This window comes from Kogia breviceps, chromosome 8 (assembly GCF_026419965.1).
Source record: "Kogia breviceps isolate mKogBre1 chromosome 8, mKogBre1 haplotype 1, whole genome shotgun sequence".
NCBI classification, from domain to species: domain Eukaryota; kingdom Metazoa; phylum Chordata; class Mammalia; order Artiodactyla; family Physeteridae; genus Kogia; species Kogia breviceps.
The window spans coordinates 104,451,559-104,465,195 of NC_081317.1; the positions used below are offsets into that span (position 1 = coordinate 104,451,559).

General features: G+C 44.9%; 1 protein-coding gene across 1 annotated transcript; it reads right to left on the reverse strand.

The window, feature by feature from the left end:
* Nucleotides 1-313: 313 nt before the first annotated feature.
* STC1 (stanniocalcin 1) lies at nucleotides 314-12,972 on the reverse strand. The gene is made up of 4 exons (XM_059071688.2): nucleotides 12,663-12,972; nucleotides 10,503-10,645; nucleotides 9,558-9,769; nucleotides 314-3,342 (listed from the first exon to the last, which is right to left on the reverse strand). Exons 1-4 carry the CDS (start codon nucleotides 12,778-12,780, stop codon nucleotides 3,072-3,074), a joined length of 744 nt encoding a protein of 247 aa, XP_058927671.1. The 5' UTR covers nucleotides 12,781-12,972; the 3' UTR covers nucleotides 314-3,071.
* Nucleotides 12,973-13,637: the final 665 nt, after the last annotated feature.

The following is a 13,637-nucleotide window of genomic DNA, read 5'->3' on the forward strand; positions in this document are numbered from 1 at the left end:
CTGGAGAGCTGAGCAGAGCCAGACCATAAAGCTTCTTCTAGCATTGTAAGGAGTTTGGGTTGCAATTTTACTGTGAGGGTAACGGTTTTGAGGACATTCGGAAAATGTTCATTTGAAGTATATTCATTTACATATTGGCACTTCATTAGCGACTTTAAAGAAACGAATCAGCCATTAACTTCATGTTCAGAGAGTCTCATTCAAGAAGTTTTGTAAAGAATAACAATGAAAGACATTGGGGAAAAAGACCCAATAAAACGTAACACTTTATTATTATTTTTTATCTTAGAAGGAATTCACCAAAGGCTTCATATTATGCTATGGCATCTTTAATTATAAAAATAAGCAAATAAAATAACTTGCATCTGTCATTACCATGATATGTTTCATAACCTTTATATGCACATGGAGCTTAAAAATGTAATTTAACAATAAATAATGACATATACCAGATATGCTCACTGTTTATTCCAGTACTCAGCCAAAAACCTAAATATCATTTAAATTATAAATACATAATGCAAATATAATGGCACAAAAATGTCTAAAGTGCAACCAAATCACAAGAGAAGAATCATGCAAACTGGTCTAGGTCAGCCCCGGAATCACTCTGTGCAGCAAACACAAGACAAAGCTTTGGAAGTTTAAGGGGGAGTTGGAGGGAGCAGGGGGAAGAAGAGACGCAAAAAACTAGCAACATTGTGAGAACTGCTTCTTTCCATATGTGTAGATATATGTATTATAGATACATATATAAATATTATTGTGGGGAGAAAAGGAGGGGGGGGTACCACGGTTTGAAGAGGTCACAGCAAATCAAAGAGAATCCACTGGACGGAAGTAAGAGAGAATTTTGTTAGGAATACTCATGAACTACTCATTGCATTGGGGTCCTGGCTTAGTGGGTTTGAGAAATGGACACAACACACAGAACTGTAATAGCTTTTCTGGTTTGGAGAAGCCAGCCTTGCCTGCAGGGGAGGAACGGGTGAGGGAGGGAGAGGGATAGTCAACTTAGAGTATGATCTACCTGATTTCCAAGAGGCTAAGGCAGTGTCCATATGTTTGGGGACCTGGGGATGGGACAGTTCTGAGTATAAAAATGCTCTTAACAATCTGATGTCAGCAAGCTGAGAGGCTGTGTGGGGACAAAGGCAGCCACGCTTGTGCTGCTGCTGGGTCTGTTGCATTCGCTCTTGGTCCTTGAGCAGCACGTTACTGGTTTTAAAGGCTTTGTGGTAAAGTTGTATTGCTTTTCGTTTTTCTGGGGATGTGCCCTTCCTCCTCCCACCGGCATCCCTAACACTTGATCTGGGCAAATCTGGAGTTTATCCTAGTGAGAGTCAAGCACCAATGGTTTCTACCTAAGCGAGTTTGGAGTGGCCCTTACAGTCCTACCCCTCCTCCGTCTTCCTCTCTCAACATTGACCTTTGGTGGGCAGTGACGCTCCTAAGGGACTGTTGGGTTCAAGGACAGTGACCCTGAGAAACTACTGTTGTTCATAGCTAGGTTAATCATTTGGCTTTGGTGGTCGCCATCTTGTAAACATCACGGCAGAAATGATCAAACCGCCAGCTCTTGTTTTCCTCTTTCTTTCATTTTTTTTTTTTTTCTTTTTTCTTTTTTGCAATCCTACAGAGATGGCCCAGCTGCCAGGACTACTTCGGCAGGCAGCGTGCTACAGGACAAAAATGTAAGAGGAGTCTATTAAGGCTGGACAGCCCAGGGTTATTTATACCCCCTCAGCCCCAAGTCCCCCAAACTAAAGACCCAAAGGCTGATTGACTCATTCCTGATTGAGTTAATGGAAAGCCTCCTACCCCATCATCAGGCTGCCAAAGTACCAGGCACTGATGAAAGGCAGAAAGTCAAGAACTGCCACTTCCCAAGGTATAGCAGGCCTTATCACACTCTAAGTGGTCCAAGCCCAAAGGGATGCTCTTTTTGGTTCCTGTAATTCTCAGTTGGATGTGACAGAGCTGTTTCAGGATAGGTCTAAGTCAACAGTAGCCTCTGAGTTGAGGTGGGCTGGGAGATTAACATCTTGCCTGGGGTCCTTCAGATAAACCTGTTGGTTTTTCTTATCTCCTACAGGCCCATCTTAAGTTTTGATGTTGAATAAAACTACTTCTACCCCCTTAGTTATAAAAAAGGCCACAAGGAGCATTTATGTGGATATCTGGAAGTGAGATAGTTATTCCATTCCCAGGAAAAGAAAAATAAAGCTAAGTTACAAAACTAAATCTATATGCAATAAAGTTATTATATACTGCTTTGTTTAAGCAGAGTCCTCTGGAATTTATGTACAGTACATTAGTTTTCACCTATTTATATTCCACAGTTAGACCTTAAGATTCTCTGGATTTAAGACAATTGTTAAAGATACTTTTAAAGCTCTGAGCAGTTACAGTACATAGAGATGTTAGCTTTTTGTTTTTCATTAGATGCAAGAAGATGCAGGCTCCAAGTCTGGTTGGAGAGCCAGGCTCGAGCAATTTGGTAAATGTGTTGGGAAGGAAATTAGACATTGAGGATCAAGACCGTAAGACACTAGCTCATGAGAGATCAAGAATTCAAATATGACATTCATATTCGTCCATGGCCAGCACAGATTCATAACACGAATTCCACTGAGCATCTTTATGAGCGTTTTAAGACATGCATTTAAATTAAGTTGCTTCTTACCAGCTAACTCTACTGGGGCAACCACTCTAAAGGGTTCCACATCTTCAAATTACAAAGTCTGGGGAATCACATGAATGTTTTGTGTTTGAGAGTCATTGGAGGGGAGCTGGGAAAAGACCTGGTGGAGGAAAGTGGTAAAAGAGGCCACTTTCTCCTGAGGAGAGGCAAAAAGGTCACACGTGTTCTGGTGGTGAGAATGCCGCCATCGAAGAATGTTGAGAGATTGATTACAGAAGCCTAGTTTCATGCAATTTTTTTTTAAGGGGGGGGATAGAAAATAGGAACTACTTAAAAAAATCAAACCAGGCACAGTACACTCGAAGTTGGTGAGCGAACACCCTTAAAATGATCGTAGTTTGGTGAGGTTGTGAATACCTCTCCCCGGCTAGGCACTCTCGTGGGAGGTGCGTTTGATGAGGGAGGGAGAGGCCACCTCACCTCGGAGGCTCCTGAGGAGGACTTTCAGCTTCTGTGGCTCGTTGGCACGCCTCCTGCTGAAGTCAGCTCGCTGGTGTGTGTGAGCACAGTGGTCTGTCTGCAGGATGTGAAAGAGGCTGGCCATGTTGGGTCCGATTTTCTCCATCAGGCTGTCTCTGATTGTGCTGACTGTGTCTTCATCACATTCCAGTAGGCTTCGGACAAGTCTGTTATAGTATCTGCATTGGGAAAGAGAGGGTCATTCAGTGAGAGCAAGGCAAGACCCAGGCTTTCGTCTGGGCTGCAGTCAACACCCGTCCTGAATGGCCAGATCAAGCACCCACGAATAGTTGCCTCAGCTGAAGGGGGCTTTTGCTGCTAACCTTTGGTCAGTGTCTTCTTAGTGTGAGTGCTTGCGCTGCCTGGATTTACCACGCAGTGCAAGACAACTCTGTGTTCACGTTTAGAGTTCAGGAGACTGAGATCGTACTTTGAATGGTAGGCTCGTGGCAATGTCTAAAATGTTTAGAAAGAGTGAATCGTGGAGCTAGATGGGGTCGCAGAGACGATTTAATGACTCTTTCATCATTTCATTGTATAGGGAAGAAACTAAGGTGGGAGAGCTGCAGTGACCTGTCTGAGGTCATACAATGGGCTAGTGGTCGAAGCAGGACTTAGTCAAATGTATGAGGTGACCCAACACTCACACTTATGTTTTAATAGTCATTGCACATGGATGCAATCATTTGCAGTTATTTCGATGCCTCTTTGCGATTTTTCTTTTTCTTGGTGGTGGTGGTGGTGGTGGTGGTGGTGGTGTGTGTGTGTGTGTGTGTGTGTGTGTGTGTGTGTGTGTATGTATGCGCATATTCTGATTAATTTCTATCTTTTTTTTTTTTTTTTGGCCGTGCCGAGTGGCATGTGGGATTTTAGTTCCCTGACCAGAGATCAAACCCGTGCCCCCTGCAGTGGAAGTGTGGAGCCCTAACCACTGGACTGCCAGGGAAGTCCCTAAATTCCTATTTTTAAAGGAGATCCCTGTCTTCAGTATCTCATGCATTTTTCCACTCAATCTAATTTCCCTATCATACACTTGGCTAGCCTCTCTGAAGGCTATTGTCTCCCCTCATTTTCAGTCTTCTTGCAAAGGTATATTGCAGTCAGAGGGCCAAATGGCAGGCAACAAGGATATTTAAAGAGAAAGACCTTAACAAACCACCTTAGTGGTTTGTGCTTCAATAGTTTCCAGAAGCCTTCTCCCACTGCTCTAGGTTTTGCTGGCCTCTCCTTTTTGGAGATGTTTTATACATATTGGGTTGCCATTGTACAGGTCAGCATTTGATGCTTTACTGATGGTTCTGTTTTCCTGACTAGGCTGTAAACTTATTGAAGGTAGGATATGTGTCCTTATTCTTTGTATCCCTCATGTGCCCATGTCCTAGGGCTACAGTCCCTGCCCATTGTCATTTTGTTGACTTATTTTGTGGCCACTGAGGGAATGGAGCTTTCAAAATACAGTTCTTTCCAATGTCATGATTCCCCAAAGAAAAAGTTATCTGTAGGTCTTCTGGTAAGTTTTACAAAAGAATTTGTGTTGGGTATAAATTTCCTTCATCTTCGGTGAAAGTTCTTTAAGCCTCCAAAATGCTGCAGCTAACTGTTATGGCTCAGAAAGGCTAAAACTGTCTAATATAGTTTTTTTTTTTCCTGAAGACTATGGTTTAATCATTTTAAATAGTCACAGGACAGGTTTCCACACATAAGATGACGGTGCAGAAGATGTGAAAACAATGGTGTAAATGCCGTACAGCAAATAGTCCTAGGTAATACTCCCTTTGATGCAGGTTTTTGAAAAATCAGTACATACGGGTTAGACAGCATGGAAACTACCAAAAAAAAAAAAAAGATGGAGTCTTTTATGACATAGAGAACACACTTAAACCTTGTCATTGACCTTTTATCAGTAAACTGTCTAATAGTTAAGGCATATAAATTACTTGTCCTATTCTTTGGGAAGACACTTCGGGTATTTTCCAATTTGAATCGGGATGCATTTGCTCCATTTCGAGGTGGCAGTTGTCAGAACCCATTAGCTCTGTGTTCACTAATTAGAGACTGTCCTAATGACAGTGGTCTGCAGCATTTATGTGGAGAGACCCTTTCCTCAGAGGAGCCCGAGGACTGCCAGACCACAAGATCTTCCGTGAAAAGAAACCTGTTTATTTTTAACTCACCTCACAGAGCACAGGATCAAACATCTTTCCAGAATAACTTAACCCCCCAGAGAGGTCCTTTCAAGGATGTACAGTAAATAGAGTGGAATGTGGGCACTGAAGCAAAGCCATCACCCTTCTGTGAGGGAGCAAAACCAAGCTAGGGACGGAGGGAGAAATGTGTCTGGGTCTCCGATATAGTCCTGGCTCTACCCCTCCCGTGAGGGAGGATTATATCCAGCTGTTGTTAAAACTGGGATTCCCTGGCACAGAGACACATTTTCCAACCCTTTGGAATTATAAAGCACATGAGTCAAAGCAGATCTCACTTGGATGGGGCAATGGGGAGAAAAGTGGTTTTGGAAAAACTGAGAATAAACTACTTTGTACCATCAGCTTCAGACATCTACACACCCACACAGATCCCCAGGCATCTCTTGGGCTCTGCTAGGATGTGGGTCCCCTGGATCTCTTTGTCTATTTCAAAGGGTGATTAGATCCTAGAGAATAAGGTTTCTGACCCTTCATCTTCCTGCCCCTCAATAAGGACTTTATAACTTAGAAGTTAACCCTTCCACTTCTAGAAAGAAAGAACTGTTCACACCAAATGATCTTCCAAATGGGCTGGAGAGGATGATCTTTCCTTATAGCAACATTGAAGACTCTAGTCTGGATGAAGAAGCCTAACACCAGTAAGGAAACTAAGCTTCTGTAACTAGCCTCACCTCTTTAAGGTCAGACGTGTTCCTCTGGCCCCCACTTTGTCAAAACACCTCTTCGCCATCTCCGAGAGATCCTACCTTTACTGTTACTTTCTCTGCTGGCCCCGACAGGCCACCTGTTCTTGGTGCTTCTTGAGGATGACCCTTGCCAGCCTGACAGTTCTTAGCGACTCCCCCCAAATCTACCCTTAGCTTCTCCCATGGAGCTGGTTACCTCAGCAGGGTCAGGCTAAGAGAGCTCCTTGGAATAGATAACAGCCATGGCTCCAGCAGTGGCTCCTCCAAGTGTGGGAAACCTATCAGGCTGCCTTGATGACGACACCGTTTGCCTGAGCAAGCAACAGATTAATCCCACACCTCTCAATTAAGGGCCGGAATACGGCATTGACCTCTGGGGTTGTGTGGGCTGATGACACAGACCTTCCCTATCTCTAAGCCACACAGTGAGGTTATTGAAGAGACTGTGTCTTCAGCGAAAGTTGACTTAGCAATTTTCATGTATCCCTTGATCACTGTCTTGGACCAAGACTTGATATTACTATAGCTATTGGTGAGAGATGTACACAAATTTAATTGTTGATCACCAGGGGTTACATTTATTCCATTCTACTTGGAATTCCATTTTTGGATTGTGGATTTTATCTGCAGGTTTTACTGGCTGTCATTTTTGAAGTGGAAATCAAATAGCCTGCCTCAGGGCCATGTGAATTCTAGGCTCGACTCTGTCATTCACTAGCTGTGTGACCTTCAGCGGGTCACCTCTCTCTCTGGGTCTCTGTTCTTTAATCAGTAAAATGAGGCACTTAGTCTAGATAACCTTTATGGTCATTTCAAGCTATGACATTTTATGTTTCTGGGGGTCAGTATATATGCTCCTTCTCAATTTAACAAAAAAAACAGTGCAGCTCTGCTTAAGGCCCATCCTTGGCAGGAAGAGTTACAACTATTTAAGAAGATTCCTTTCTTCATCTTTATGGGGAGTGGTGGTGGGGTGTACTCCCAAGACTTAATGGGCTAAGTGTTCAGATCACCCAGCCTGGAAGGATCCTTTAAAGCATGTTTCTTTCCTCCCACTTTGAAAATTCCATCACTGACTTTTTTCCTTGGTAAAAAATAAGATCAGATATTCTCCATAGCTACTGTTTCAGCCATGCTTACCCAAATACACACATACTGCCTAGGAACGTTCTGTGTGAAGGTTTATAAATAGTCCTTTGTTTCCCTTGATCAATATTATTCTTCTGTTTCCTGTTCCCTATCCATGCCCTAGAGAGTTGGAAGCTTTGTCACTTTTCCCATCTGGATCTGGATTGGTTTAATTTCTTCTCAGGCCTCACGCTGTCCAGCCTGCCTGATCAATTGTGGCTGCTTGCCTCACGGTTGAAAGTAGAGTTTACAAATTCAGCCAGGGGGACACTCCGGCTATCCTTTGTGTTCTAAGTGCATTTCTGTCATGGAAAACCTCCCTGTTCTGGCTCCTGGTCCAGTCACAGGCTTTTGGATTCTCCCAGGCCCAAATCTCATGCTAGATAAGTCACAGGAAGGTGGAATGAACCTGTAACTACTTCCTTTCACAATTCTTTGCCAACTGGCACAACGTAGCGTGTATCTATGGTGGGACAGAGGCTGGGAAAGCAGGATGTTTCGGAAGAGTGAGGAGCTTAAATAGAGCAAATTGAGCCCAGCATGGAACCGGAAATCTCTAGCTCTGAGCAGGAATAATTAGCCAGTTCAAGTGAAATAACTGGAGGAAGGTAAGAGCTGCATGGAGGAGTCTAGTCTTCAAGAGATGACCTTCCTGAATAAGGATGATTCTTCTAAGAGGATAAAGGGAGGTAACTAGACCCCTGTGACCCTTTTCTAAAGGTGGTGAAAACGAGGCACCTATTGAAAAGAACAATGGCCTGGTTAGAAAGTCCTGTTACTAGCCTCTTCTTAGATTGCCAGGATCACCAGTCCAGGATCTGTATTCTCCTTTCTGTAAGACCTCCTCTTCACAATGGAAGATGCTACCTCAGTTGAATTAGAGATATTAGTGTCGTCTCAAAACTGGCCACATGCCGTATCATAGATCATGAATCGTCACTGGACCGTTAAAGATCAAAACTTATAACAATGACTGTGCTAACAGATTCCTGCCCCCCAGCTACCACATAAACACATACTCAACAGACAGGGCACTTGAGATGAATGCTGAATTTGATTCTCCTGTTCTCAGAAAATCAGTTAGGACCATGACAGTCACTTCCAAGGACTGAACAAACGATTTTTATAAACTGACATGAGGTTCTGAAGAACAACGGATCTGTAGTTAAGAGTGAATCCGAAATGTACAAAGTTTAACGTCAGAGGCCTTAACCTGTTCCCGAGGAGGAGCTACTTTTCCCGTTTTCCCATTGCATGTATGTACATGACTAACCCACTGGTAAGCCCCAGAAGGACTGGGTTATTGCCAGTACCTGAAGAAGGGTGGCAGCATCTGGCTAGGAAATTAATCAGGTAAGTCTGCGTTAGCGCTCCTGTGGTCCGAATAACACAGAAGGTCTGATCTTTGTGAATATGTGCAGGTTTGGCTGGAGAGTCAAAGAATCATAGCACTTCAGGACTCGGAGTCAAGTCAGCGGCATCACAGTAGGCTGAACTTGACCGTTCTGCACTGCCCCTGCCATGCCCCCATGCTAGCCTCATCAGCACCTTTCTGAACTTGATCACAGATGGGGAAGCCCAGGTCTTGCCAGGAAACTTTCTACGCCATGGGATGAGCATGGCTGCCATCTCATGTCTTAGATGTTCACACCTGACTGGTAAAGAGAGTGAGTCAAGGGCACAGAAAAGGCACGATGCTCAGATATTACGAGCTCAGTGGCTTGGGATCAGCTTAGAATACTAAGGTGAGAATGTGATCTGGGCAGTCACCAGAGCACCATTCCAGGAAATCTCGGACTAGACACATGGGAGAACAGACCTGGAAGGGACCATGGGACTCATCTAGTCCAGCCACTTCACTTTTCACAAAGGAAATTTCAGTCCCACCGAAGTCAGATGGTTCGCTCTGGGCTACCCAGTGAAACATCGGATTGGGCTTAGGATGGACTCAAATATATGCAGTTTTAAAACTCTGCATTATGACATTTGACCAGGGTTTTCATAATGGCCAATTGTACTGTGCATAGTCATGATTTCAGCCCAATTGGATGTCTCAGAATCTCGTTTCCATAAACTTCACAATTCCCTTCAGGCTTATGGAAGGAAATGGACAGTGCACCCAGGGATACTGCAGATGAAGTTTTCTATTAGCTGCATGGAGAGACTTTTCCTATAACAGTGAAAAAAAACATCCAGGCTGCTTAAGCTGTCACAACCAATCACAAACATATTTTTTTTTCCTGCAAAAGCTGGGAAGACTTCAAGCTAAAATAAGAGCATCACTGTGGCAATTTAACTCCTTCTGTGTCTGGCTCTGACGACCAAGCACTCCCCCTCCCCCCGAAGTGCCAAACGAGTGGACTCATTTCGTACCTGTTGGAGAAGTGATTAGGGAGCTGGACGACCTCCGTGATGGCTTCAGGGTTCCGCTTGGCGACACTACACACGTTCAGCTTGCTGTAGCACTCCTCCTGCACCTCGGCAATCATCCTCTGGAAAGTGGAGCACCTCCGAATGGCCAGGAAGACCTTGGAGGTGACCCCGTTGGCGATGCACTTTAAGCTCTCTTTGACAAATGCTTTTCCCTGCCGAGGAAGGGGAGGGGGGGGTAGGAGGACAAGATTTAGCTTGAGCTGACAAGAGAGGACAGGGCCTATGATACGTGGAACTTAAGGGGGCTCACCTTGGCACTGTCTCATGGCCCTCTCTGCATGTCCTTGCAATAAGCGAACTGGACCCTGCGACCAGGATTTTTTTAAAAGTCCCTATTCCCTTAGACTACCTTGAGAATTGAAGTACATAGAAATGAAATGAGACGAGAAAAAGAACTGAACCATAAACAACCACCCTTCAGCCTAAAAATAGCTATAATATGGTTTTGTATTCTTGGGATTGAGATTTGATAACTCAAATCACAAGCTAGTAAAAAAAAAAAAAAAAACCCAAAAAACAAGCTAGTGTGCTGGCTCTTCGTGAGAAGAACTTCTTTGTTAGAAGAACATTTTTATTTCCTCTTGAAGAGGCAAAGATTTTCCGCTCATCACCCCTCCCTTAGAAGACAGCCTTTGTCAGCCTGTTACAATTGTGCATTAGAGTGGGTGGAGAGTGGCTTATATAGAACCTATTTCTTGGCCAAAAGTGTGTGTGTGTGTGTGTGTGTGTGTGTGTGTGTGTACACACACGTTGGAGATGAGAATTTAGACTGGGGAGGCTGAGAAGCAGAGCTGGTTCCCTACAAGGCTGGCTCCTAAGAACAATAGTCTCATACACTGTTAAAGACAAGCAGCCAGTTGCGAGCAGGGGTCAAGGTCTTATTACCTGAGTGTCAAATTTAGCAGCGCTGTACAAGAAGGATTTACAGATGTCGTACATCCCATCTGTGTCACAGGTGGAGTTTTCCAGGCATGCAAAAGCTCCACAGCCAACCTGCAGAGCGCTGTTGAGGCAGCGAACCACTTCAGCTGAAAGAGACAAATCCATCCAATCTGGGTCAAATGGTGAGGAGAGTCTGGAGGGATCAAGCTGATGTGGAGGCAAAATTCAAGGAAAAGGGGTCAGAAGAACTCATCCTAGAAGTCCGTGATGGGGCCAGTAGATAGACCCATTCCGAGCGGGGTGGGAGTGCAGAAGAAAGGGGGCAGACAGATCCCTTTTGCTTATAAGAACCAGAGAGCATGGAGGGAGGGAATGAGTTTTCCCTCGGAGATACACTCTCTTGGTCTCACCATCACGCACAGTTTTGGTGGCTGGAAAAGTAAGGCTGGAGTATGGGGCACGCCCAGTGCTTAAAGCAGCTCTGCAGAATCCAAGGGCATCCCTTAAAGGCTGAAAGCATGGGAAGGTAGATGGTAGTGGTGGGTGGTCAAGTTTAGGAGGAGGAAGGGCCAGGGAATCCATTTGGTTTCCAAAAAATACACTCCAGAGTCATAAGGATGGAATTTTGGTCTAAATGGCAGAGAAGAATTTGCCAGGAGTCCACTAGGAGACCCTTCTGATTTAGGGCTTTTAACTTACCTTCCTATTGGCAGAAAGAAATCTGATCCGTTCATGTTTCATCCCAACCCCCCACTATAGGATAGTGCTTAGAGGTATGCATAATCTCTCTCATATTAAAAGCCTTTTTAAAAAAAAAAAAAGAAAGAAAGAAACACAGGTGTAGAATAACCAGGCCAAGGCAACACTTGTGCAAGATAGGAAGAAAACCGCAGGAACTTGCATGAGGCTTTCTACATTCTGGATAAGATCTTCCATAAAAGTAATTTCTCTCCTACAGAAGAGGGGTGTTCTGGCAGGCAGCTCCGCGAGAAATGATCTGCAGCCTTCATACCATAGGAGTCTCCTCTGAGATCAAAAGAATGGTTCGGTTAGGCGGCCCCTCCCCCTCCCACCACCCGCAGCCTCTGGGATGTTACAAGTCATTTCCCTAATTATATATTTCCACGGGTTCAAATGATAACTTTGCTTTAAGCAGTTTTAATATGCATTAGGATTGCTATTGTTTTTGGCAAGCTTGAATTGTGAATCACTGCATCTCTATAGCAACTAAGTACAAAAGGAAGTGAAGCAAAGCCCTCCTCTCGGCAGGGACCTGTGCTCTTCCGAGGGGAGCGGCGTCTGCAGCATTTGGACACCTGCGAGCCCATCTTTGCTGACAGTTGGGGGAGAGAGAGCAGTCATGGAAGGGGAGCAAGCTGGACAAGCGAAGTCCAAAGACAGAGGTGTCAATGCCGGCTTCCTAAGGACTCTTTTCCTTTAGAGACCAAGATAATACACAATTAACTGCTCAAGGAGTCAGGGCTAGAGTGAGACCTCCCCCTTGGAGAAATAGCTGCTACGTTTCACAGATACTCTTTTTCGAGGGGCTCTCTAGCCACGGGGCTGCGTGGGGACTGAATGGAGCCCGAGAGAGCAGGGAGGGACAGAAAGAACAGTGTCGAGGGTGGGATGTGTAGGGTTTTCTCTGAATCTGCCCTGGATTTGTCAGACTGGAGGGCTATGGTTCCGTAAATCAGTCTGCAAAGGGAGCTTTCTGTGTGTTCTCCGGAGGGGCAGGGAAGTCAAGTTATAGGGTCTTCAGGGTAAAGAAAGAGGGACAGCATCAGACAAGTCACGTCTCACCTTAAGATCAGCTTCAGCTTCTGGAAAGTATAGAGAGCGCTTTGAAGCATGCCAACATTCAAGTCTTTCCCCCGCCCCCTCCCCCCCAAGAGGGTACGTGCCAGATTTCAGGCAATCAGGCTAGGCTTATGCAATGAAATACCCTCAGCAGAGCGCCCAGCTTCTTCGTTAGTTGCATGCAATTTATTAAACAAAGGAGCTCCACTTCCTAAGGCTATTGGATTACACTGGCAGTTTATTGCCATCAGGCATGAAGCACATTTATTATCAAGATCAGCCGTCACAGACACAGTTGCAAAAGCGAGAGGCAAATGAGGACAGCTCTTTGGGGGAGAAACCGGTCCTGGGTTTGCCGCTTACCTGAGTTCTGAGCTGCCACCCGGGCTTTCCTGGGGCTCACAGAATCATTCTGTTCCGCCTCATGGGTTGCAGAAGCACTGATCACCAACACCAGAAGCACTGCTGAGTTTTGGAGCATTCTCTGAGAAGTTTCCGCTAAGTTGTTGGGGTTTTTTTTTTTTTTTTCCTCCCCCCCCTTTCCTCTTTCCCTCTCCCGGCTTGAGTGAAGATGTGGATCTGGATACACTGAGAGCCTAGGTGAGGATTTGATGAGGATTTTTTTGTTGCTGCTGCTGCTGCAGTCGCTGCTTCTTGCACCTCTGGCTTTTGCAAACTGGGGGCCCAAGAGCTGCACCCAGGGATTTTATAGCCGTTCTTATCGGTCCTCAGGATCAGGGACCAATCAGGTCCCTCAACTGGTCTGGCCAGCCAATCGGAGGGCATGCTCATTGGGCTGGAGCTGTTTGACTTCTTAGAAATATTTTCCAGCAAATTAAAAGTACCTGCTGCCAATGTCTTATACGTGTGTGTGACCGTGTGTGCAGAGATGTGTGAAAAAGCTATTTTCACAGAATTAAGGGATGACTTTGTATTGATCTAACGAAAGGGAAATCATACGACCATCTCAACAAGGTGCCTTGGGAAATCTATCCATCTTTTTAAAAAATGTGCTATGGGGAGGAGTGGGCAGCACAGGCAGGGTGAGTAGTGTGGTCTCTTTGGATTCGAATTTAGCCTCATCGTAGCAGTTTTACTATCATTTTCACAGCACATTCTCTGTGTTGTAAGCTACATACACCATACCTCCCCATCTTCTCAGTTTAAGCATGTTTACAGGTCTGTGAGGCATTTTGGTTGTATGTGGACATCCTGAGTTTTCACATGTATGAGCCCTTGGGAAGGGACATATAGGAGGGGGAAAGGCCCTCATGGACTGGAATATGACAGCTCTGAGCTGTGGCCCGAGTTCCTCTTTTGATTAGCTCTGTGACCCTG

Coding starts and splice junctions, on each gene's coding strand:
- STC1 (XM_059071688.2), bottom strand. CDS start 12,780: ATGCTCCAAAACTCAGCAGTGCTTCTGGTGTTGGTGATCAGTGCTTCT. Junction 10,646..12,662: donor GGTGGCAGCTCAGAACTCAG/GTAAGCGGCAAA, acceptor TGTCTCTTTCAG/CTGAAGTGGTTCGCTGCCTC. Junction 3,343..9,557: donor CCTAATCACTTCTCCAACAG/GTACGAAATGAG, acceptor TTCCCAATGCAG/ATACTATAACAGACTTGTCC.